The sequence below is a fragment of the Cibotium barometz genome, chromosome 21 (genome assembly GCF_041138505.1).
Source record: "Cibotium barometz isolate CiBa-2024 chromosome 21, ASM4113850v1, whole genome shotgun sequence".
Taxonomy (NCBI): Eukaryota; Viridiplantae; Streptophyta; class Polypodiopsida; order Cyatheales; family Cibotiaceae; genus Cibotium; species Cibotium barometz.
This window is the reverse complement of record NC_141066.1, coordinates 42,236,926-42,264,292: the sequence shown is the minus strand read 5'-3', so window position 1 is coordinate 42,264,292 and position 27,367 is coordinate 42,236,926. Positions and strand designations below refer to the sequence as shown.

The following is a 27,367-nucleotide window of genomic DNA, read 5'->3' as shown; positions in this document are numbered from 1 at the left end:
ACTCAAAAGTGGGACAGGCTGGAGCAAAGAGATAATGAAAGCATGCAACAGTATGTTAACAAGTTCTGGAAAGTGTTGCTGGAAGTGACTCCCTTTATGCAAATCACTGAGGATGAAAGAAAAAGGAAGTTTCGTTCTGGATTGCAACCAGCATATCGATCGGGCATTGAATTGCACCCGAAACATACTTTGCAACAACTCACAGCTTCTGCTCTTGCTACGGAGCAATTGGTGCTCAAGATTAAACAGGATCAAGGAGGTTCAAAGGGGAAAGACAAGGCTGTCCCAAATCAGCAAAAGGGTGGACAGCCACCTAAAAAGAACTTCCGGGACACCTACAAGGGTGGTAAAGCTGAAAATAACACATCTAAAGATCAGGGCCCAAGGAAGAACAAATTCGGTTTAACCCCGGAGCAAAGAGAGCAATATGCCAAGGATGGAAAATTCTTTTCTTGTGGTAGCAAAGACCACATGTTCCGACAATGCCCAGATTGCAAACCAAAGCACGAGGACAAGCAGACCAAGGCTAATGTACATGCAGTTCCTGATCTGCAAGGAAATACAAGTCATGACGCAAAAGAGCGAATGGTTTGCAAGGCTTAGGGACAAATCAAGGATCAGCCCGCCTTATTCATGTTTGATGACTGTGCAACTGACAACTTCATCTCTATGCAAACGACAGCTACATTGGGTATTGAGGTTGAGAACATGGGACCTCAGATTGAAGCTGAAACTGCATTTATTGGTAAAGAGGTGTAGGTTACCCCGTTGATAGGGAAGTTGCGCATCCATATCCAGGGCTACCTTGATAATGAGCATTTCCTAGTTGCTCCACTGAATGGATGTGATGTATTGTTGGGCAACATAGGCTTGAGCCCCGCAAAGACTACAAGTCCAATATGATTTCTTTTATGCATAAAGGTCGCATGCATTTTATTGTTGATGCTGGCAAAGAAGGGGATTCCATCCCACTTGTATCACACATCCAAATTAATAAAGCAATGAAAAAGAGTCTTTCTGCGTACTTGGTTTTTGTTTGTGATAGCCTTGTACCAAATCATCAAAATGTGGATGCTATGTCTAATGATAGGCTGAATTTTCTTTATGCATTCAACGACTGTTTTGCTGATTCATTGCCAGGTGAATTACCTCCCCAAAGGCCCGAAGATCACCGCATAGATCTAGTGCCAAGTAGTTCTCCACCTATCAAACTCGCATACCGAGTGAGTGCGGCACAACAAGAAGAAATCATGAAGCAGGTAAATGAGCTTTTAGAGAAAGGTTTGGTTCAGCCCAGTTCCTCACCTTACTGCTCTCCTGTGCTTCTTGTTCAAAAGAAGGACGGATCATTCCGTATGTGTGTGGACTATAGAGCATTAAACAAGCTTACCATCAAGAACAGATTCCCAATTCCGCGTATTGATGATATTTTGGATAAGCTTGATGGTTCGGCTTGCTTTAGCAGACTTGATTTGAAGAGTGGTTATCACCAGATACGCGTGGTGCCACAAGATGTCCATAATGCTGCATTCAGAGCCTTCGGATTATATGAATTTTTGGTAATGCCTTTTGGACTCACTAATGCTCCTGCCACATTTAATCGAATGATGGATAGGATATTCCGACCCCATCGCAAATTTACAGGAGTATTCTTTGATGATATCTTGGTTTTTTCCAAGAATGAGCAGGAACACATAACTCATTTGGTCACAGTGTTCGAAGAGTTGCGGAAGCATAAACTTTTCATCAATGCCAAGAAAAGTGAGTTTTTCCTTTCAGAGATTCATTATTTGGGACACATTATATCCAAGAATGGAGTTACAATGGATCCTGTAAAGATAGAGACCATTCGGAATTGGCCCGAATTGTAAAACGTACATCAAGTACGTAGTTTTCTGGGATTATGTTCGTATTACAGGCGTTTCATAAGGCATTTTGCTAGGATTGCCACTCCTCTACATGATCTCACGAAGAAGAAAACTGCTTTCAAATCGACTTCAAAGGAACAGGATGCTTTCTTGCAGCTCAAGCATGCTATTATATGTGGTCTAGTATTGATTGTTCCTGACTTGCACAAGTCATTCGTGGTTGAATGTGATGCTTGTGGTGATTGTATTGAAGCTGTCCTAAATCAAGAAGGGCATGCAGTTGCATACGAGAGCCGTCATTTGCATGATGCCGAGCTTCATATGGATATCTATGAGAAAGAGCTCTTGGCTGTAATTCACGCCTTAAAGATATGGAAACATTATCTTCTTGGGGCTGAATTTGTAGTCAAGACAGATCATCAAAGCTTGAGATACTTTGTATCTCAAACAAAGCTTTCAGAGAAGCAGATGAGAATGGCAAATTTTCTTTCCATGTTTCATTTTCAGATTGTGCATACTCCAGGAAAGAAAAATGTGGTGGCCGATGCATTATCCAGGAGGCCTTATGTAGCTGCAGTCTCAGTGGCCTCTCATGGCGACCTATCTGCTATGCAAGATTTGTATCATTTGAATGCTGATTTTTGCCATATATGGACTGATTTGATGGCTGGTCATTCACATGCCTCTTATGTTATCAACGAGGGTTATCTTATGAAGGATAATTGCCTATGTGTGGTGAAGGATTTGCATCCAAAGGTTATGGACGAATGTCACGCTCCACCTTACTGGTCATAGAGGTATTATGCCTACTACACGTATGATTCAGAGGTATTTCTTTTGGCTGAGCATGCGTATATTACTTGCCAAAAGGTGAAATTTGACAGGCAAAAACCTCCAGGTTTGCTTCAGCCATTGCCTATTCCCTCGCAACCTTGGGAAAGTATTACTATGGATTTTATTATGGATTTGCCTAGATCCCAGCATCATGGGAATGATGCTATTTGGACCATTGTGGACAGGTTTAGCAAGCAAGCTCATTTCTTGCCTGTCAAGAAAACCATTAAAGCTGATCATATGGTAAAGCTTTTTCTTGCAAATATTTTCAAGCATCATTTCTTGCCCGTCAAGAAAACCATTAAAGCTGATCATATGGTAAAGCTTTTTCTTGCAAATATTTTCAAGCATCATGGTATGCCTAAATCCATTGTTGGGGATAGAGATCCCAGGACTACAAGCCTCTTTTGGAGGGCTTTATTTGATAATATGGGTACTAAACTTGAGTTTTCATCAGCTTATCATCCCCAAACAGATGGCCAAAGTGAAGCTGCAAATTCAACCGTGTTGGATTTGTTGAAATGTTATGTGGCAGATCAAAAGACTGCATGGGAGAAGTATCTTCCACTTGTTGAATTTGCCTACAACAATACGATCCATGCTTCCACAGGAAAGGCTCCGTTTGAGATTATCTATGGCAAAGTGGTATTGCCACCCATCCTTCGTACCAAGGATGAGATTTTTGCAGCTGATGAATATGTTCGTGACTTGGATGTTGCCTTTGGTCAGGTGTGCGGACAGCCATTGCAGGATAAGCATAAAATGGCTGCTGACAAGCATAGAAGGGATATGAAAGTCAAAGAAGGTGATTGGGTTTTGCTGAAATTTGAGAAGGCTAGGCTTCGGAAGAGGCCAGGATGAGAAGGATCATATCCTAAGCTTTCTCCTCGCTATTATGGACCCTTCAAGGTGATTCACAAGATCAATGAAGTGTCATATAGGCTTGCTTTACCTAGTTATTGGAAGATTCACAATGCTTTTCATGTGAGTCTATTTCGGAAATATGTGGGGCCAGATCCTGATAAGCTTGTCACAGAAGAACCGCCAGAAATTGAAGAGCTTGAGGAGATCCTCCAGCCAGAACAGATTGTTTTCCACAAGGAGAGAAAGCTACCTGCAGGAAAGCTTTCCAGGAGATACCTTGTGAAGTTTAAGAATTATTTGCCTATTGATGCCAAGTGGGTAAATGAGGATTATTTTGTTGATTACCCGCAGTTGTTGCAGGTATATCTTGAGGCTTTTCAGTTGAGGACAACTCTTTAGAAGCCCGGGGGGATGTCACCAATTGGCCGACCATTTGGTCCATCTCCAGTTTTTGTGTCTCATTCACTTGAGGCCAGGCCAGTGTCTCATTCACTGGCCAGTGTCTCATGTGAAGAGGCCAGTATTTTGCTGACATGGATGGGAGCTAGGCTAGTGCCACCCGTGTGTTAGCAGGATGGTGTCGTATGGACGGGAGCCAGACTGGTGTCACCCGTGTGTATGACCTGGACTGTGTTCGACCCATGGGATTGTCACGCCATGGAAGAGCCAGTATTCGTGCCGTGTTTTGCCTATGGGACTGTCACACCATAGGGAGACTCGTGCCTGGAACTATGTCTTACCTATGGGACTGTCACTCCATAGGAAGACCAGGTTTTTATGTTTTACGTCGTGCCAGTTTTGTGCCGACAGATATTTTGTACTTGTTCCATGAACGGGAGATATGTCCATGTTACTATTTGCACATGCACACATGATTTGCATGTTTGAAACTGTTTTCGCATGACATGTATTTTTGTACTTGTTCCATGAACAGGAGATATGTCCATGTTACTATTTGCACATGCACACATGATTTGCATGTTTGAAACTGTTTTCGCATGACATGTATTTTTGTGTTTGCCTGCTTGACGTGTCACTTACTGAGCGGGGACGCCTGCCAGTGAGTCGTGAAGTCTGCTCGGTCTTCTGACAAGTTTTGGTGCATGTGAACAAGTGGTAAGTATATCGCACATGTTATTTTAATACTTTATATTCTAACCTTTTGAATTATAAGGTCTTTTGTTCACACTCACTGAAATGTGGGCACTCCTTTTGGGCACCCACTTAGGGGCCAAGGTGGGGAGCCCCACTTAAGTGTGTGTGGGAGTGGGCATGGTCACCCACCACACCCTTTTGGAACTGGCCACCCACATGCAAGCGTGGGGGGGCCAGCCAAATCAAAGTGTTAACTCCACCTTATTTTTTTTATTAAAAAGCCTTCACCTCCATCGTGGTACCACCAGGCGATTGGCTTCCATCATCTTTCGAAAAAGAAAAAAAACAACCCGGCGATCACCTTCTTACGTAAGATAACCGGCGACCATCTCTTCGCAAGCTTTCTGAGGCGGCTGTTGAACTACTGCGCATACTCATCTAGGCGACTGTTTGCAGCAACCAGCAAGCAACCAGACAGCTGCACCTCCCCAGGCTACGCATGCCCCTTCAGGCGACTGTGGCTGTGCACCTCCAAACAGGCAGCCCAACAGGCTGCACTGCCTGCCACAGCAAGTGGCTGTGCGCCTGTTTCCAGCCACAGCAGAACCCTCCTCTTGCAGGCTGCACTTCATCCCCAGCAGGCGGCTGTCCTTCACAGCAAACGGCTGCCCTCCATCTCCAGCGGGTGGCTGCCCTTTCCTCTTGCAAGCAGCTGTGTGTGTCCACTCCCTTCATAACAGGCTGCTCCTCCATGCCATCTTCTCTCCACGCTGCAGCCAGGCCTCTCCTCCCTTGCAAGTGAGTACTCCTTCTCTCACACAGCAGGCGGCTGTGGTCTTTGCGGTGGTACTTGTCCTGGTGGCTACACTAAGTTTATCTACAAGGCGGCTGTGCCATCTCAACAAGGTTGCACATCTTCTCCACTGGCGACTACAAGAGGCCTTCACATCTACTGGGTGGCCACATCTTCTACACAAATACCACGGGTATTGGTCTTCTATTTGCCATCCACAAGTAAGTGAATTTCAGATTTAAGTAAAGTATTTTGTATTAAATCTGATAAGGGATTCCCGACTCCCTATACGGCCAACACCCGTTCGGTGTCGGGTAATCCAAGCTCTATTGGAGAACCTCGGTCCAAAGGTGCTGAGATCGGGAGAGCCAGGCGTTAGTACGAGAGCGCCTGTTTGTGCGTGGTCTCGGAACACCAGTGAGGCGCTCTCCGCGGAGTCCAGTGAAAGCACAGGACCGTAGAGACTAGACCACGCTAGTGGTCGTTCTGCTTCGAGTATCTACTTCGAACGTCGACTTCGAACATATTTGTTTGGTACTGTTTTCATATGTACATGGACATCATCTGGTTCTTGGAACCCATGGAGCATTGTATTTGTTAAATACTCCCAATAAATATATCATATATTGAGGGGGGTCGGCCCGTTCCGACCCCAGTGCTGGTGTCCATCTTTCCATTTCATTTTCATTTCAATTTCAAGTTGTATTAAGTTGTCCATTTCAAATTTGTGGTTTTAAAGTTGTGCTATTAAGCGTGTGGGTGTCCAACGGAGTCTTTCCACTTGACGGGATCGGTTTCATTTACCATCAGAGTATCCGTGTTGTTGAAGCACATGCACAAGCACCCATCTTTGATTAACATTATAAAATGGTGGTGGCCGATGTGCTTGGTGCTGAGGCATTCTTCTGTGTGCAAGCTTAGGAGACTTTGTGATGCGCTTGGGGACCCAAGCTTTGGTATTTCTTTGGTAGTACCCTTCTGCTTGCAGCAGTATTTTTGGTACCCACACTTGATGACTTAGTGGATTTTTTTGAGGAACTCGTATAGGCTTTGGTGGACTGTGTTAGAGGGAGTACTTTTCTTTTTCCTTGGCCTTCGAGTGCTGCATTGAGGAAGAGGCTTTGACTATCGAAGCACCCAAATTTGATTGGCACCTTCATAGTAGCCTTGAGCTACAAGTAGCTGCTTTCACCCACATCTTGATACTATGAAGATACCTTGATTGTGGTTGTCTTGGTGGAGTTTTCTTTTGGGTTGATGTGGAAGGTTTGGGGCCCTCCTTGACTTTGGTTGGCATGGAGGTTGCAGGTTTGAGACTCATGGACATTGTTGACATGATGAGGCTAGAGTCTCTTGTGGAGTGGCTATCGATGAGGCCTTTGAGCATGTGGTTGTCTCCTTTGGTGAGGTTTGTCGATGAAGATACATGGGCTTCGGGGCCTTTCCTTTGAGTTCCTTGTTAGAGATAGATGGTTAAGCTGTGGGAACTTCTTCAAGAATAGATGTTGATTGCGAGGTTTTGGCATCGAACTTCGTAGGTGAGGATGGGGTTGAAGGAGTAGATGCTTTATCGGAGTCGGTCGTTGTGACGCAGATGGTAGGTCATTGTGTAGAGGGGCTTTTGTGGAAGAGGCTTGTATCCTTTTGCGTTCAGCATCATAGATATCCATTAAAGTTGGATCCTCTTCCTTGCAGTATGGTATTGTCAACTTTTTGTTGTTGACCATTATGATGACTCTATCGCTAGCAAAGCACAGTGGTGCTTGGGCAGCGATAGTCCATTTATGCCCCAAGATCAAATCTACTTCCAACACATACTCAACCACAAAAAACTTTCAAGTGAGGGGTTTAGTTTTAATATACATTGTATGTTCAAAGTACCCCAAAAATGGCATGTTCAAGTCTTGTGTAAAGGTAATCCTTTCAGGATGTGCCGTGAGTGTTGGTTGACCTAATAAATCCCATAGCTCGAGGGTCATAAGATTGTGTTCTCATGTTGGATAAAGCTCTGCTTGAGCTATGGTGATTTTATTTGCAATTTCCAATCCAACCAGAATCCTAGGGATTTTTTCAGTAAGATATGTTGGAAGTTCCAGCTCTTGCAAGGTCTCTTCCTCCCATAATAGCAATTTTACATTGCTTGCAGGAGTGTTCAAGGTGATTGTTTGCATGGATTCATCTATTGAATACAACGATTCACCTATCCAAGTTCCGCGGAAGGATGACATCATACTCAAGGGAATCTAGAGTAACATGGAATATAAATTCCATATCACCATCGATTGTTTGAGTAGTGTATCTAAAGTAACTTGGAACTTCAATGTTTTGTCCATTGGCTTCTTTTGCAAGACTATTGCTTGTAGGGATGAGTTTAGGTTATCCCAATGACACCCAAGTATCTATTGTCACGATCTTATGACTAGCTCGAGGGCTAATCAATGCGCGTTTACGCTTAACATGATTGCGTGCAACCATACCATGATAGAATCTTCCAAAGGAACCATGGGTGTTTTGGTTATTGTTTCGGCTTCAGATCCCGTTTCTGTTTCATACTCCCATTCACTTTTATCCTCATTTTTAGCTTTTAGCTTTTTCAAGAGTACCCAATGCGTACACTGGCACACTTGGCTCTCTGACAATTCTTAATGAGGTCTGTTTGGAAACTTGTGAATTCTCACAGTCTTGTTTTATGGAGTTCTTTATGTCTTGGTATAACTCAGGTTGAGCCCTTAAAGGTGCAAGTGCTGATGTGATGCTGACTTTATCATGAGAGAAGAGCATTCCTCCAAATGAGGTATTGTGTCATACGTGCATCCCGCACTTGGATGCCACGTAGACATATCTGTACAGAAGGTGCAGGACCTGGGATGGTGAACTGGTCCCATGTGAGCCCACAGTTCGGGACGAGTCAGCCAGGGATTCATCTCAGTCGTCTGAGGTCAGGTGTGCATTGTCCTGCACAGGAGTCCAAGGTCAGGTGTGCACTGTCTTGCACATGAAACAATGCCAGTCCGCGCTGTGAGTCTCCCTCTGGATAGTATGAAACCACTCCCATGAGGGCCAGGAAGGCCCTGGCTAAACCCACCAGCCATGGAGGGGCTGTAGGACAGCCCTAGGGGCAGGCTCAGGACACAGGCTAAGGGCAAACACTCATAAGATACAGTCTTTGTATGGCTGTAGGGCAGGTATGGGGCAGCCCCCATACAGGCTGCCCAGCCCCCAGACTGTTTGCAAAACAATATCCAGCCCATCTTGAATCAGGCGCATGATGCCCAGCCATCTAGGGAATGATGCGCAACATTTTATGAGATTTTTTCCAGCATTTAATGCTGCATTTACAGTTGTGGGACATTTTGTTGGCTGGCTGCTGCCTGGTTTAGAACTGGCCGATTGCTATTGCTGGAGTAGTATAGAAGGGTGAGCCCACAATCCCATTAGTTCATCTCAATTCTCACCAAGAGCTCAAGCATAAAAGGACTAGACAAGCCAAGTAGGTGCTAAGCAAAGGGGTGAAGGACTGCAGGACAAGGGCAGAGTTTTCTCAGCCAAGAAAGGTCAAGATTTCTGTATTTTCTTTTCAGATTTACATCATTCGAATAAAGCAAATACACCATCTGTGGTGGGGGCCCTACAGAGGGTATTTGGGACCCAATACTGTGTCCTCTCCATCTCTCTCCCTCTCTCTCTCTATTTTCTGCACATCTTCATTCAGTTTGTGTGTTAATTCCGTCACGAAAAGAGTGCTGATTTCTAAGCTTTGAAGTTACCGATCTTCTCCGAAGCTTTCGCATGTTACATATTGAGAGACTATTTTAATCTTGTAAGGGAATTATCGAATTTCTCACATGCTTTCTCAAGCATATAGTTCGTATAATCCGTTTCAAATGACTCTTCTGTAGAGAGTATGTCTTCCTCTTGAAAGGGGAAGCGGTACTCCTCTGGGCTTTGTATTTTGGTTGCTGTTAGGATTGGCATTAAGAGGCTCAATCACAACCGGGGACCCTGTAAGACATTTAACCAAGCTAAGCATGCTCTCCTGAGCTTGCTTTTTGCGTTCCGCATACGTCATGTGATTATTATTAACCATTTGGGGTGGTTGGGTGGGTTCTAGTTTCTTGATTGGTCTATGTGGTGCACTGACTCCTGAGCAAAGAGTAAGAACTTGTTTCATCCTCACTTAGTGATGTACTAGAATTTAAATGTGGTGCACTGAGCGAAGAGTAAGAACTTGTTTCATCCTCACTTAGTGATGTACTAGAATTTGTTTCATTCTTTGACTTTCTTTGGTTTATCAGTTTTTCATTATGTTTACCCATGCAACGGGATAGAATTTTCTTTTGGGTTTTTGTATCTTGTGTCGCACACATGGGTGTTGAGGTTTGTGTGGTGGTCTTTGAGGTAGATGCTGCTGCATCATGTATAGCTTTTGGCTCTTTTATGTTTATATCCCCTTTTGGGTTTATGTCCTCTATAGGTTCCTTTTCCCTGACTTTTAATTCGGCCTTGGTTTCGATTGTTTGTTGACCCTTGTTTTTCTTGGGTTTAGAAGGTTTTGCTTTTTCTTGTCCAAGCTGCCATCAGCTTCTCGGAACTTTGATTTGAACTTTGATTTGAAGATCCAATGCACACCAATCACCTTACGCTGCAGTGGCCGAGGCACCAAAATCCAAGTGCCATTCCATTCGATAGCATCCAGCTCTGCCTGCATAGCACGACGCCAAGGCTCATGTGAAAGAGCCTCGTCTACAGAAGTGGGATCAGAAGGACCATTAATGATAGAAGACATAAGAGCATAATTAACAAACATGTTGCCCTCATGAATTTGTTTCCCTGTAACTTTGGAAGAACGCCGAAGAGAACCAAGCGGAGGAGCAGAAGGAAGCTCACGTAACCCAGAATCACGAACTGTCTGATAATACCAACCAGGTACAGATTTGCTCAAACTCGCCGGAGGAGGAGCAAGGTCATCATCATTTGACTGAGTATCCTCAGCTGGAGGTGTAACATAAGTAGTGAGAGCAGGAGGAGGAGGAGAAGGAGGCGGAGACGAAGATGGAGGTGAAGGAAGAAGAAGCTCACCACCCCCCTCTGAAGATGTAGGAGTCTCGTCGAACACCACATCACGGCTCACAACAACTTTACTGGCCCTGAGGATCATAAAGATGATATGCCTTGGACACAGTGCTGTATCCGAGAAAAGTCATGCGCTGAGACTTCGAGTCCAACTTGGAGCGATGCTCCTTAGGCACATGAACATATGCCATACACCCAAATATTGAACAACGGAGGGCTTCTCACCATGGAAAGCCTCATATGGAGTTTTATCGAGAAGAGCAGCAGTAGGAGACCTATTCTGAATGTAGACAACAGTGGAAGCCACCTCAGCCCAGAAACGTCGAGGTAATGAAGAATGCTCAAGCATAGCGCGGGCCATCTCCATAATGGTCCTATTCTTCCTCTCGGAAACTCCGTTTTGTGATGGAGTATATGATGTAGTAAGCTGTCTCCGAATGCCATGTGTCTTGCAATATTGCTTAAACTCCTGCGATGTGAACTCACCCCCTCCGTCGGTCCTGAGAACCTTGGCCGAGTGACCGGTCTCTTTTTCCACCTCAGCTCTCCAATCGCAGAAGTGCTGTGAAAAGTCTCATCTTTGGTCTTCAGAAAGAAAACCCAAGTATATCTGGTAAAATCATCCACCATCACGAGCATGTACAATGCCTTACTCAAAGACGCGGTACTCATAGGACCACATAAGTTTGCATGAATGAGAGCAAGTGATGTCGAAGATCTGTGTGTCGCCTCCTTCAAAAAGGCGGCTCGGTGTTGCTTCCCCTGTAAACAAGAGGAATAAGTAGTAGACAGAGCCTTGATGGTCGGTAATCCCTCAACCAACCCATCCTTCGAAGCTCGTCGAGATGAAAGCAAATAAAGATGGAAAGGCAGAAATTGATAAGTTCATAAGTTGCTTTCAACACCAAAATCCGTCCCAGAGACTTAATCTCATAGAGATCTGCAAAAGCCTTCCAAACTTCATGTGCAGCATCTGCTGTATGCACATGAGAGAGAACAGAATCCTGACACTTTAACATCAGAAAGGAGAAAACGCGTCGATCATTCAACTACCAAATATCAATCTCGGCCTGAGTCGCACCACCGGAAGCAAGGGTGGGAGGGGTGGCATTGGCCGATGTAACAAGCCAATCCCAAAGATCCACGCCATGCAAGGCCAATTTCACCTTCACCTTCCATAGGGTGTAGTTGGAACCATCCAACTTGGCAGACTCAGCAAACATATGAAGAGAAGTCGGTGCAGCCATCACAAAAGCTTGGGCTCAATCTCAAGAAAGAAATTGCACAAATTCTGAAGTAGAAGTGTCCTCCACAAGTACCAAGAGTGCCACCAAGGCCTGCAACACTAAAGACCCCCTCTGCAAGGGAGCAAACCCACGGGAGAGGAAAAACGTAGCAAAGGAAGCTGCTGTCCTGAAGAAAACAGGCCGCCTATGTCCCAAACTCCACGTGGAATAGAAGAAAACTGGTCAAACAGTACCAGAAGGCTGTTGATGAAGCCAAACTAAAGGGCGCAGCAACCAGCAAGTTCAGTCTAGAAAACGCAACGCTGCAAATCTGAAGAAAAACGCAGCATGAAAGAGCTGCAAATCTGAAGAAAAACGCAGAGAAGGAGGTGCTGAAAACAATGCTGAATCTGGGGCAACAAAGAGGTTGCTAAACCGGGAGCGATGATACCATAAAAGAGTGCACAGAGCGAAAGCAGAGTGGCACTAGAATGTGCTGAACAGAGAGTGCAAGAGAGAGAGAGATATGGAGAAAACTATGCTGAATATACTGAAGCAAAACAGTCCCAAGCAAGAGACACTACAAGTCTCATAAGTGAGGGAGTAAAATATGTACAAGACTGAATGAACAATGAGAGGCCAGCACCCACTACTTATAGGAGAGGTAAGCTGGCCGAGTGGAGTTGCAAAATAGGCCGACTGGAGCTACTAGACAGGCCGACTGGAAAATGCCAGAAAAGCTGGGGAAAATCCCAGAAAAATACTAGAAAAAGGGATGGCCAACCCACAAGCAAGGGCCATGCAAAAGGGACCAAATAGGCACCATAAAAGAGCAGAATCTGGGGATGAATGTGCTAAAAGTAGCATCTTGGCTCAGGGAGTCCAAGATAGTGGTTTGTACAAGTTGACTGCTCTGCTTTCTTCTGGTGCTTCTTCTGCTCTTTGGCATGCTTGGTTTGGCCATTTGAGCTATCAGCTTCTACAGTGCGCTTTGAAGGATGGGTTGGTCGAGGGTTTACTGACCATCAAGGCTCCATCTTCTACTTGTTCCTCTTGTTTACAGGGGAAGCAACACCGAGCCGCCTTTTCGAAGAAGGCAACACACAGATCTTCGACATCACTTGCTCTCATTCATGCAAACTTATGTGGTCCTACGAGTACCGCGTCTTTGAGTAAGGCATTGTACATGCTCGTGATGGTGGATGACTTTTCCAGATATACTTGGATTTTCTTTATGAAGACCAAGGATAAGGCTTTTTAGCACTTTTGTGATTGGAGAGCTGAGATGGAAAAAGAGACTGGTTGCTCGGTCAAGGCTCTCAGGCCCGACGAAGGGGGTAAGTTTACATCCCAGGAGTTTCAACAATATTGCAAGACCCATGGCATTCAGAGATAGCCTACTACAACATATACTCCATCATAGAATGGAGTTGCAGAGAAGAAGAATAGGACCATTATGGAGATGGCCCGTGCTATGCTTGAGCATTCTTCATTACCTCGACGTTTCTGGGCTGGGCGGCTTCCACTGCTGTCTACATTCAAAACAGGTCTCCTACTGCTGCTCTTCTAGATAAAACTCCATATGAGGCTTTCCATGGTGAGAAGCCATCCGTTGTTCATTTCCGGATATTTGGTTGTTCGGCGTATGTTCATGTGCCTAAGGAGCATCGCTCCAAGTTGGACTCGAAGTCCCAGTGTGCATGACTTTTCTCGGATACAACATTGTGTCCAAGGCATATTGTCTTTATGATCCTCAGGCCGGCAAAGTTGTGAGCCGTGATGTGGTGTTCGACGAGACTCCTACATCTTCAGAGGGGGATGGTGAGCTTCTTCTTCCTCCACCTCCATCTCCGCTGCCTCCTCCTCCTCCTCCCTATGCTTCTGTTACACCTCCAGCTGTGGATTCTCAATCAGATGATGACTCAGCTCCTCTTCCAGAGCAAGTTCGAGCAAATCTATTCAATGATCCACCAATGGGCAGCTGTCCCCTTCAAGAACGTGCTTGCATGATGAATTTTAGACTTCTCAATGAAGTCCTCATCACTAAAAGAAATGTCAAACTGTGCCACAAAAGCAAGCACCTTGGAGGCATCATACTCTCCATGAAAGGCATCAAATTTCATGGACTTATCCCTTGCCTTGAACTCCTTGAGCTTTTTGGGATGTGATACATGTTCTTCTCTCTTTCTCTTCCCCTTATCCAACGGGGCAGCTCTCTCTGCATGGGCTTCATGGGTAACCAAAGATGTTTCTCGAGGCACGGTGGCATGTGCATTATGAAGCTGTGGCCCAGATGCATGTGACCTCCCCAAATGATGCAATGTCTCACCACGAGACAACTCAATGGGCAAAGTCTTTCCGCTTGCATGCCGACTACCCTCTCCATGATATACATCCTTTGAATCCACAAGGCCATCATGTCGCCCACCACTAGCTCCAGCATGCACATACTTGTTGCCTCCTGTCCCATGAGGAGTAGATGCATGGCGAGAAGTGAATGATACCTCTTCCTTGTGTATAAAAGACCTCAACCATTGAGACGCTGGGTTCAAACGAGGTGGATTCTTGAATACTAACTCTCCATCCTCTCCTTCTTTGAGATCACCCTTTCGGATGAGATAGGAGAGTGCCAACTCCCTTGGCTTCTTGCCTACTTCACGAGCCATGGACTCAAAGGTCATATCCACCATAGCATCAGCTTTCCTTGCTTCAATGACAGTTTGTACATGGGGATCTTCATGCAAAAATTTCAGCTCTTACTCCTTAGCCTGCAAAAGCTTCTTCATATGCTCCAATTCAACCCTCAATATATTGGGCTCATCCTCATGCAGAGGCTCTTTTCCACGGGATGGTTGTCCCATCAAAGCACTGTCTCTTTCAAGAGGCTTGTGCCTTCCAAGCAATGCATCGGAATCACGAGAAGCACTAGACTGGCCTCTTGAATTTGGCACTTCCAAAGGGTTGCCTTGGCTGTCTATTGAGTCAAGTGTCTGTGTATGCTTCCTATCTCAAAACACCATGTCACCTCTTAAGAAAGAGAGACGACTAGCTCTGATACCAATGTAACCACTCCCTACGGGAGGCCTATAAATCGGAAGACAAAATACACATCTTTTAGATCACTTAACTAATACAAACAATGAACATTATTAGCAACATTAAAATTGAAAATGACAAAGAACACTTGACACCATCACTGGGGCCGAAAAGGGCCGCCCCCCCTCAATACAGTTTGTATTTCTTGGAGTATTTATATGTACAAGTGTTCACGGCCTCAAGGCCAGATTTCTCCATAACATAGAGTAAATACAACTGAAAAACAATAAAATTTTGTCGATGAAGATTCAGTTGTCAGTGTAGATCAAATTACAGGTAATCTCCCACCTTCACTGGGCGCACACCTGCCTTCAGTGGTCTTTCGGGACTGTGCACCAATAGGCACGCCCATACTAACACCTGGGAAGGTGAAGTACTGCGGAGGGAGTAATACCTAGTGCTCCCAGTTTTCCTCATACCCACATGACCTTCAGTGGCTCCTCTAAATGTGAGGGTGCGGTCGGGGTAATCATTGCAAAAGTCACTATCCCGATGGCCTTCCATGGTGAAGGCAATTGGGGGTGATGTTTGTCTACACAAAACTTGTAAAAACAACATTTAACTTTAATTTTATTTGAATTTGAAAAATATAGAAGCAAGTACTTGGCAAAGATTTCAATTCAAATCTCAGGAGAGAAGATCGTCCCCTTTTAATGTACTCCTAATTGGTCGTACAAACAAGTACATCATGTACAACTGGTACTACAGGTATAACATGTACAACAGGTACTGCTGGTATAGATGTAGGTATAGTAGGTACTGTTGGTACACATGCAGGTACAACAGTCAATTTCAGCATATTGACATAGGAGGAGGGGTGCTAGGTTCCTGTTCTGCCTATGCACAGAGAGCACAATGAGATCTTTTCAACCTTGCTTCTAGTTTTCTCATTCTCATATCAGTAGCGTCATTCTCATATTAGTAAAGCAAATACTCAGAGGGGGGGGCAGGAGGGGGAGGGGGTGTTCGGCTGTTTCAATCCAAGTGTCGGTGTCAAGTGTGGATGAGTGTTTCAATTGACATGTTGTCTAAACCAATCAATGCTTGATATGTTGGCACTAAGTCGATCGCTTTCAGAAGAGCCTGTGACAGAAGGTTTCCAACATGCACGATTCTCATCATTTGGATGAGGGATTCATGCCTATATGCACAACCAAACAACTGACTGATCCATCATACTCCACTTAAGAGAGTAATCTGATGTTGAAAAACAGATTGTGTTGTAGGTACCCTCAGGAAGAAGCTGATGGGGGATAGGCACCATGTGCCTCCATATGCAGAACATAGAGGCATTCTTACCACCGTGCAGGCTGATAAGAGGCATCTCTTTTGGCCGCCACTGTATAGAGGTGTGAAGGATTATGTTACAGAGACTTGGAGCTGCTAGGTTTTTTCCAGTAAAGCAATGGATTTCATCATAGATTTTCCAAACACTCTTTATGGCAATGGTGCAAATGGGCAATTTTTTATGGCTTCAGTAAACGAGCACATTTCACTCCTAAAAGGAAAACGATGAACGCCTAACACATGGTGAGGATTTTTGGCTGAAAATTCATGGGCTTCCCAAGTCCATCATAGGAGATTAAGACTGGTCACAACTACAGCCTTAGCAGTGATGTCATCACAACAACTAATGCTTCAATAAACAGACACATACATAATCTAAAAAACTCATGTGTCCTACGAATCGTGTTGGTTCCCCAAGAGACATTTGTGATTCCTTCCATTATCTCCACCTTGAAGCAGAAAGTAGGAAAAGGCAACAAAAATGCTTACAAGAGGTCCCTTTGCCAGGGCATATTCCTTAGCAAATTTTATGGCCTGCTTCACAGCAAGTACATCCATACCATCCACCTGCATCACCAATCCCCAAAAAATCAAGGCTATTGAGGAGGCCACTTATTATTACCTCTTCAACAGGATCGCCCACCCATGAGGTCAGAGGGACAGGTGAGTAATTTTTATGAAAAATATGTACCCTTAAGCCAGGAACATAGTCACCACGTGTATAAAACTCTGAACTTTTTGCTGCTCGCCATTCCGCCGTTCCCATTCCATCTGTGCTTGACATCAAAAAATCATGTCAGCTTTTTGTTTCTTTTTTAGAAGTGGGCTACATATTTTAATATAGGTGTCGCGGCTCAAGTCATGCCTCCTTCTGGGCATTGTGGTATGATAGCCACACTTGGGCAAGGGCCAGCTGATGATCCTTTTGTTTCCAACCAAACTGCAAGAAGCATTTCAAAGCAGGGCAAGCAACCTATGGTACTTACAGTGGTTATTCTCACATATGTATATAATGGGCAGGTTCCAAATAGCTGCAATGTTTAGGGACTCAAACAGCTGACCCTGATTGGCAGCCCCATCACCATACAGAGTAAAAGTGACCGCTCTAACTTTCTCATACTTCTGAGCAAATGCAAGACCTGCACCAAAACACTTATGAGAAAATCTTTACAAAAGAAAAAAAGGAAATTTCCTTTATTTAGATGCTGACCTGCACCCAATGGGATTTGAGCTCCAACAATGCCATGGCCACCATAGAACCCGTTCTCCTTCTTGTAAAAGTGCATGGACCCGCCTTTGCCGAGAGTGCAGCCATCTTGACGGCCCATCAGCTCTGCAAAGATCTCCAGCACCGATCCGCCACGGCCGAGGTATGTGCAGTGGTCCCTGTATCCAGTGATGATGTTGTCTTTGTGGGTGAGGGCAGCCTCCATGCCCACACAGATAGCCTCCTGTCCATCATAAAGATGGCAGAAACCCCTGATGAGCTTAGCTTTGTACAGCTGGTCGGCAACTAGTTCCATTCTTCTCATACGAGACATGAGCTTGAAGAACCCCATGAGCTCCTGCCCAGAGGTCTCCACTGTCTGAGGGGGGGGATCTATCTTGTGGCCCTTGTACGGCATGCTGATTTCGATTGTGAAGGGTGGCGATGATGATGCGGACGACGAAGTGGCATAGTTGGCAACCAACCCTGTGATGGTTCTTGTCCCTGTTAGAGTTGAAATCCATGAGAGGAAAGGCAGACCATCACGAGACAATCTGGTGGTGATGATTCTGTTGAGATGAGAAGCCATGGCTGGTCTCTCTCTCTCCTCCCTTCCTCCCTCCTGATGATTTGGGTTTCCTGTAGTTTATCTGAATTGGGTTCTCTCTCTCTCTCTCTCTCTCTCTCTCTCTCTCTCTCTCTCAAAATTGGGGTTTCTTGCGTGTTGCACTTTGTCTGTGTATTTTGATTTCTTCAGACTAATTTTCTCCTTCGCGTAGGTGACAAAAATGCTTTGTGTTTTCTGTCATCGTGTTGTTATCTTGTTCAGTTAGTTAGGAAAGGAGGAGGGCTGTTGAGCGTTTCCTCCTCTTGTGAAAGGTACACGGGCCATGCGCGCATTTGAAATTGAAAGGTCATGTATGATTTTCTTTAGTCCCGCCATATTATTTTAATCCTAAACATTGCTTTCGTGGCCCTAATTTTTAATCTAACGGTTCCTATATATTTTTTGTTATTGAACTATCTTTTAATTTTAAAATTAAAATGCCATGGATTTAATTTATTTAAACACATATTTTTGTCTTCTTTCATGAATCCTACTCACTTTTTTTGTAGGTGTAGTTCATGATCACAATAAAAACCCTACAAAGTGGGGGGTCATCTTTTTACATGTGTAGCGTAACAATGCCTTTTAAAAACTAAGAAGCAATAGAATTCTCATTGGGAAAAAAAAAATCGTTTGTTGTTCCTCATGATAGACTTGACAAAATTAGCATTGGAAATAATAAAAGTAGACACTACTTTTCCTTCCAAACACAGAATTATGCTTCTAGGGTTGACTAATGTTATCTTGTGCAGTGCCAACTCTACTTTTGCCATAGCAATGTACTCCCCTCTTCTTCAAGATCAAAATATTGTTTTGCTTCGCTTGTTCTCTTCTTCAAGATCAAAGCACTATGTCTCGTTCTTCTTCGTCTTCTTCGAGTCCCATGTTCTTCGCTAGCGTAGCAAGTGAGGTTTCAATCTGATTTTGTAGAAGCAGCCCTATCGGTGGAAATGATATTGGTCTTGTAGGAGTCGTTATTAAGAGATAGTTGCGATGAGCTAACAGTTTTACAAAGGCTTGATGAGAGGAAACAAGGTTGGTACTTGTGAAAAACACCTTGGCTTTACACACAGCTGGAGGCCTAAAGAGACCCATGTGTAGGAGAAACCTTGTTTCACTTTGATAGTGTCATTTACAACTTTTATAATATTTGGTCTACCTATACAGCAAAGTCCCTTTGGGAACATCATATAAAATTCATACAATGCACCACAATAACCTCTTTCACATGAGGTATAATAGTGTCCTTAATGACCCCCCCACACATTCATCTCAAGTAAGTGATCAATATGGCCCATGGTGTTTCAAGGGCCTTGTAAAAATTCATAAACTAGCAATTCGGACTCTTAAAGGTTCATAGTGCATACATCCATTCTCTCTCTCTTCTCTCTCTCTCTCTCTCTCTCTCTCTCTCTCTCTCTCTCTCTACACACACACACACACACACACATAGATAAATATAAATATATCTATATATATCTTTGTATATGTATATGTATATGTATATGTATATGTATATGTATATATATATATATATATATATATATATATATATATATATATATATATCCATCTACCTATATATCTATCCAGATATTATATATAGATATACATAGATATATATTTTGATGACACAAATTCATGGATTTTAGCATTTAAGGATGTAATGAGACTTGCATGACATAACCTCCTGCATAACCATGGTTGGGGGAAAGTCATGCATACCAAAGAACTCTTGCTTTTTATCTTTCATCAAAAGAAACATCACCATGGTGGGCACTGACCTTGTCACTCCTCTCAATAACCACTCGCTCACCAAATCTTTGTAAGTTCCATTATGTGTGTGTGTGTGTGTGTGTGTGTGTGTGTGTGTGTGTGTGTGTGTGTGTGTGCACATATATACATATACATGTATACACACACGCACACACACACACACATGTGCATATGTGTGTGTGTGTGTGTGTGTGTGTGTATACACACACACACACACAATCATGCATGTATGTATGTGTGTGTGTGTGTGTGCGCGTGCGCGTGTGTGTGTATATATATATGTATGTATGTGTACACACACACACACACACATGTACGTGTGTGTGTGTGTGTAAGTGTTTCATTTCATCATGTGTGTGTGTGTGTGTGTGTGTGTGCGCGTGCGCGTGTGTGTATATATATATGTATGTATGTGCACACACACACACACACACACATGTACGTGTGTGTGTGTGTGTGTGTGTAAGTGTTTCATTTCATCATGTGTCTTTATTTGGATGTACAAAATTTTGAGACATGGTTTCTTGGAGTGCATTCATCTTAGGCTATGGTTAGCTTAGGTGTGTTGAGATTGCACTACATTAAGACCCTCTTCCCAGGAAATGATACATCTAGAAGGTATTTGACAACCGTGGCTTCCATAATCTCTTCATGTATATCTACATCACCTTGTTTTAAATTATCTAATATTTCCTTGTATTTCTCTCTCTCTCTCTCTCTCTCTCTCTCTCTCTCTCTCTCTCTCTCTCTCTCTCTCTCTCTCTCTCTCTCTCAATTCTTTGATTTTTTTTTTGTCTTTTAGGAATTAAAGCGAGAAAGAAGGAACGACGTGGACAATAAAAGACATTGAAAACAACAAGTTCGAGCCTACAACATAAGTATAATGTCACGTAGGCTGTAGACCGACGGCGGCAGACCGGATGGCCATACGGGGCTTTAGCGTCATGTCCTCGGCCGAAGCGCCGAGGACGTGGCCATCCGGGGTTCAGTGGGAGAGGGCGCCCATGCGGAGTCATGGGCGGCCAGCAGGCTAGTGTGGACGGTATGCCACACACTATATAGCTTGGGGGGGATGAGGGGCAATCCTCAGTCTTCCTCTATGGCTGGGTGGTGAGCCAGAGGCCGTCCCTCTTGTGGCAACACCCGTAGTGGTGTAACGATAATCTAACATTGGTATCAGAACTTCAGTTTCGATTGGGTCAGGGTCCGTGCGTGACCGAGGACCGGAGCCCACTCAATGGTTTTCAACCATTCAAAAAATCTTATCCTTATCTCTCTATAGGGCACAATCGACTGTGTGGAGGGAGGCGGCCAGAACTGGAAGGAAGAATTCTCTCTCTCTCTCTCTCTCTCTCTCTCTCTCTCTCTCTCTCTCTCTCTCTCTCTCTCTCTCCCCGTTGCACATAACAAAGCGCTCCATTGCAGGCACCTTTCTCTCGGATCGGAGCATCCCGGAGTAGCGACGCTTGTAGAGGCTCGCAATGCAACACAAATCGGCAGTCGACGACAGGCGACCGTAAGGGGGGTGACTATTCTCTCTCCACCACTGCTCATTTTATTAGCGTTTTTTTTTTGTAATTTTCGAGTTCTCACATTGTCTTTTATGCAAGAATTAAAGATGTCTGCTAGGCGTAGTGTGTCCCCACCACCTTCTACTTCTCTAGGGTTTTCAGGTCTCTTGTCCTCGGTCGCCGGGTTTGACGCCGACCAAATTGTCAAGCCGTATACGCCTGTTAGTTGTCCAGTCCGGAGTGCGCTCGTCGATCACGCGTGATCCGCCAGCGCCCTCCTCATCTGTTGACCCCGCCTTAGGACCCAGCGAGCCCGCAGTGGCCGCAGTAGGCAGATGACCCCTTTCTGGCCGATGAGCCAGATGACATGAACACCGACGTCGCCGAGGGGACCGAGGAGGACCTCTTGGAATATGACGACGACGATTATGACCTATTGGACCCTGCCGACGTCCTGACAGAGATGGAGCTCTCTAATGGACTTTTTAAATATCTTAATGCAAAACTGAACAATATGGATAAAGTCCAGGCTGACTTAGTCACGATGCTACAGAGCATCTCCACACGGTTAGATGCACTAACAGCCGCCTCGGCTAGTACTCCGACTCCTCGTGGTAGCCGAGCTCCTACGGCACGGGTGAGCATAGCCTCGCCAGTGGTTGTAGGAGTACAGGCCGATGCACCTGCGGGGCCATCCGTAGAGACAGCTTCGTCATTATTAAAAGACTTGAAGCCGCCTAGTTTTGGTGGCGAGGAGAAGAAGAGAAACAAGGACTCGGTCAACATGTTTCTAGAGAAGTGGTCAGACTTGCACGCGCTGCTCTACAGCAGCCTAGCCGGATACAGCCCATAGAGCCTCTCATTAACCGGCAAAGCGTACAAGTGGTGGATGAGTTTGACAACTCGTCCTGCCACTTGGGCAGAGTTTGAAACGATGTTTCGAAATGAGGCGGAGAGAAGCTGGGAGTTATGGGACAAGTGCTCGATGGAGAACAAATCCCTGACTCAGTACATCTCAGACTATAGGGAGATAGTACTCAAGCTAAAGGGGATCGATGCATTCCAGACTTGCGAGGCTTTAAAAGAGGCCTCAAAGATGATTACCTTGAGTACGTAGAGCCCTTACAGCCTAAAGACTTAGCAGAGGCAATTAAGTATGTGCAGATATTTGATGACATCAAGCGCCGTAGTGCGCGTGGTGGTTCGAGCAGGGCTGAGGGTAGTGAGAAGAGGAGGTCAGGCCTTAAAAGAAAAGGGTTCCGCAGTGATAAGCAAGGGGATAGGATGGACCAGGAAGGACAGGGTGGTCATTGGTCTAAAAAACCACGACCATCCAAGAAGAAAAGAGACAGCGAAATCCAAAAGAAAGAGCAGTATATTAAAGCGTGAAAGGAAAATCGCTGCTTTAATTGCAACGATGTAGGGCGCACGAAGGCTGAGTGTCCAAAGCCTAAAGCCAGCACGAGTGGAAACGATCCCAAAAGAGATGGTAAATCCTCTAGGCAGTTGCATACAGTGCAGAGACTCCCTCTCAGTTCCACACAGAGTTCAGAGAGGTGACAATGTGTCATTGTGATGAGCATCACGCTTGTTCAGTGACACCAGCGATGTGGCAGCCTACTGTAGGTCCGCATGACATGGTGCGCATGTATGGCACCATAGGTGGCCGTAGAGTCACAGTTTTTATCGATGATGGTGCTAGCCACAACTTCTTGAACTACTCGTTAGTCAAGAAGTTGGGGTTGACTGAGACCCAGAGCAATCATGAGTATACTGTTGGCCTAGCCAACGGGTATGACAAAACGGTATAGAATACCAGTATTGGGGGTCCCATTATCTATGCAGGACTACGAGGCTCTGCTTGACTTTTAGGTCATGCACTTAGCCAGAGCTGACGTATATCTAGCTAGGGAGTGGCTGTATGGCTTGGGCCCTGGCTCGGAATTACCTACATAATACGCTACATTTTGAGCATGGAGGTAGAGTCATTACCGTGCAGGGCGACCGTACTGTCCCCGCCACACCACTTATTTCCTCCATGGAGCTGTGCACAGCGGTCCGTAGAGACCAGATAGCAGAGGTATATGCTTGTTACCCTCTTTTAAATTCTGTTTCCGTAGATGAAACTGTAAATAATGTTTGCGTAGACAAACAAGGAAAACAAAATAGCCTTGGACGAGACCCACTGTTTGAAAACCCTGTTTGGCATGCATGCGATTCAAACAAGAAAAAATCCAAGGCGAAAGAGACATTAAAGAAAAAGTACGTAGATACTTTAATGAATTTACTAGAGGAATTTCAGGATGTTTTTCTTGATGATTTGCCAGATGGCTTACCACCATCTAGAGAAGTAGACCATGGTATCGAACTTATGCCAGGTTTAAAACCTATAAGCAAACCTGCTTATAGATTAAGCCACTCCGAGAGGCACAGGAGGTGGAAAAACAATTGACGGAATATTTGAACAAAGGCTTCATTCGGCCTAGTTCAAGTCCGTGGGCATCGCTTATTCTTCTGGTAAAGAAGAAAGACGGATCTATGTGGATGTGCATAGACTATAGGGCTCTTAAGATAATGATTAAAAACAAGTATCCGATGCCACGCATGGATGAGTTGTTTGATCAACTCTATGGATCGAGATACTTTACAAAAGTAGACCTGAGATCAGGGTATCATCAGGTTAAAATTAAAGCAGAAGATGTTGCGAAGACAGCATTTAGGACCTGTTTCGGGCATTTTGAGTTTTTGGTTATGCCTTTTGGGCTAACCAATGCTCCAGCAATGTTTATGACGCTGATGGACAATGTTTTACGTCCATATCTGGGAAAATTCGTAGTAGTTTTCCTAGATGATATTCTTGTGTACAGTAAGACACAGAAAGAACACATATAGCATTTGCGTCTAGTGTTCGAGTTGTTGCGAGAGCACAAACTATTTGCAAAGAAGAGCAAATGTGAATTTTTTGAAACAAAAATTCACTACCTTGGCCATATTATATCTGTCGATGGTACACAGATGGAGCTAGAAAAAGTAGAGGCTATTCTTAAATGGCAAGCGCCGAAAAATCTCGAGGAAGTGTAGATTTTTCTTAGCATGTCGGGGTTCTATCGATAGTACGTGAAGGACTACGTGAAGATCGTAGTCCCGTTGACTGACCAGTTACGGTCAAAAACTAAAAACATTAGTTAGGGGGAAGCCCAACAGAACAGCTTTGATAAGCTTAAGGTGACGAGCTGCACCTGTTTTGACTATTGTTGATCCAAATGAGCCGTTTGTCTTGGGAACAGATGCTAGTAATGAGGCCATTGGGACCGTACTTATGCAAAGGGGTCGCCCAATTGCATTTGAGGTTAAAAAGTTAGATCGTGCGCAGCGTAACTACTCGGCTTACGAGCGAGAGTTACTAGCGATAGTTCATGCACTGAAAAAGTGGAGATACTATTTATATGGTGCTTCTTTTGAGGTCCGGACGGACCATGAAAGTCTGAAATGGCTTTCAAGTCAAAATGAGCTGAAGGGTAGAAAAGCTCGGTGGGCGGAGATTCTACAGGAGTTTGACCTTCAGATACGTTACCAAAAAGGTAAGTATAACGTGGTGGCAGATGCACTTAGTCGCATGCCACAGATTAATAAACTTAGTTTCACAGTCTTCAAGAATGATTTCTTGGAGTCACTACGTGGTTTATGTAAGCACGATCCATCTTTTACAAAGGTCTGCCGCACTGTACGCGTACGCACTTCTTCACAGACGCGACCACCTCCCTCATTGGCACAAATTGCTAGTCCGGAGAGACTGGCCGAAGGTGCAACGGGAAGGGAAGCGAGAGTTAGTCCGGAGAGACTAGCCGTGTCTTCTGGGTATAGTTTGGAGCTGGAGAGCTCTAACGTAGGCCCTTCATCACCTTTGACTGCCACGGCTTCAAAGGAGGGTGACAAACTTCGTCGGGGAGAGAAATATGCTAATTACTCCATTGACGACGGGTACTTACTCTACAAGGGTAGAGTATGTGTACCAACTATTGGTGACTTTCCGACCCAAATTCTTAAAGCAAGTCATGATAGTCCAAGTGCGGGTCATCCCGGGATTCAGAAGACCTATGCACTAATAAAAAGACAGTTTTATTGGCCTAGTTTATTTAAGGACGTCCAAACTTATGTGCTGAAATGCAGTAAGTGCCAGGTCAATAAACACGAACGTCTTAAGGTTGGAGGACTACTCCATCTGCTGGAGATTCCTCAAGGGAAATGGGAAAGCATTTCCATGGATTTCATTACCAGTTTACCCAAGACGAGTCGAGGGAATGACTCGGTGTGGGTGGTAGTGGATAGGTTAACTAAAATGGCAAAGTTTATCGCCACGAAGAAAACTGTTAAAACGCTAGAGTTGGCAAAACTCTTGTGTAATTTGACAAGAAAATAAAGATACTCTCTTTTAACCGTGGTGTTGTCTTGTATAAAAGTAGTTTTGACATCTCTGTGTGTGTGTGTGTGTGTGTGTGTGTGTGTGTGTGTGTGTATGTGTGTGTATTGTAATGAAAATGTGAATTGTGGAATTAATTGTGATATTTTATGTGGTATTTATGGTATGCTCATTTTCTGCACGGTCGTGGACTGAGAGCGTAGAGCAGTGGTGGTCGCATCGTGATGGGCAGATAAGCGAGATTTAATGTGTGTTGTATTTTTGGTGAGCAAATCAGTGCATGGAATAGCGTGGGTGTGATGGATTTTGGCCGATGCATGGCCGTCGGGTTTTGGTGTGCGCTGATAGTTTCATTTCATTAAATTGCTACAATTTGAATGTAAATAGCCAAGCTTGGAGACCAAGTTACTTTTTGATATTAATAGCCCAAAGTGGAATGTATCAAGCTATGTTGAGCACTTACTTTTTGCTAATATATAAAAATACATGCATGAGGAAGCGTGCTCACTCATGCATGGGGGAGATTTAACCCATTCTTTTGTCGTGCATATCTTGCTTTTTATGCTCTTCTTATTTATTTGCCAAGTTTATGCTATGGTGATGGAGGCTAATTCACAGCATTGGTATCAGAGCTATGGGTACTTCTACTTGAAGAAAAGAAAAGCTATGTAAAAAAACAAGGTTTAAATAAAGGAGGTATGTTTTGAATTTTAATAAAGTTTTGCAATTCTTATATCTTACATGCAGGAGAGGAAGGACACAAGGACACTCTATAGGAATGCAAGAAATTGCAAAAAAAGGTACTAGTTTGATCTTAAAAGTTTTATTTTTAAGGTAAAATTTTAAGTTTGGATATGTAGTTGAAAGGAAGATTTCTTTTGCCCAATGGATAAACCATTTACTCACCAACCTGTACAAAACCTCCTTTCACTTTTCAAAACCACTTCAAAAACCATCTCTATGGGCAAAACCATCTTCTCCTACTCTTCATCTTCTCCAAATCAGGTTTCATAGATTTGAAGGGAAAGCAAAGGAGGTTCTTAAACCACTAAGGCATCAAAAATATGTTTTACTTTAGCTCCACCTCCTAATCAAGCAGCAGGCAGCATTCACTAGTTTCTCTTTTTTTTTTGCTTTTTTTTCTCACAGTTTGCGCTCCGTAGTTCTGTGGAGAAACTTTTTTAAAATTCAAAAAAAATGCTAAGAAGCGATGTTGCCACCGCTCGGCTATTAAACATTGTTTTTTTTTTCGGGATCAATAATAGTTATATATATTAACTGAAAAACTGTTCAGAAACTCCAGTACAACCAAGTGAGAGCTACACTATCCATATTTACAACTCCTTCTTAACTTCATTCAGAATTTTACACAAAAATTCCCATCTCTCTTCCTCCATCAAAAAGCAGCATTGTTCCCAAGATATCTGGTATCCCAAAAGTATGCTAGCCTCCATCATAGCTTCTGTAGTGCATCCACGAGGGGACTGTTTTTCCAACATTCCCCCTTTTTTGGACCATATTTTAACAGTGGGTCTAGTTCCCACAGGGTTTTCTATAAAGGCAACAAAAGTATGATCAACTTGCTTTTCTTTGCGGTACCACAAAGTTTTTGGTCCAAACTTGGGGGGCCTTTTCTTCCCTTCCCAACATCTCATCTATAACACACAAATTAGGAGTTTACTCCTAGTATGTTTGAAGCTCACCAAGATC

At 44.1% G+C, this 27,367-nt stretch overlaps 1 protein-coding gene across 1 annotated transcript in view; it reads right to left on the bottom strand.

Moving 5' to 3' along the window:
• The window catches only part of LOC147627187 (pyruvate dehydrogenase E1 component subunit alpha-1, mitochondrial-like), a 31,020-nt gene extending 12,828 nt beyond the window's left edge, over positions 1-18,192 (bottom strand). The window contains exons 1-4 of the mRNA XM_086815813.1: positions 17,347-18,192; positions 17,123-17,275; positions 16,828-16,907; positions 16,626-16,703 (exon numbers count right to left, since the gene is read on the bottom strand). Coding sequence (XP_086671939.1) covers positions 16,626-16,703; positions 16,828-16,907; positions 17,123-17,275; positions 17,347-17,932 — 897 coding nt within the window. The 5' untranslated portion in view covers positions 17,933-18,192. The remainder of the gene's footprint in view (positions 1-16,625; positions 16,704-16,827; positions 16,908-17,122; positions 17,276-17,346) is intronic.
• Positions 18,193-27,367: the final 9,175 nt, after the last annotated feature.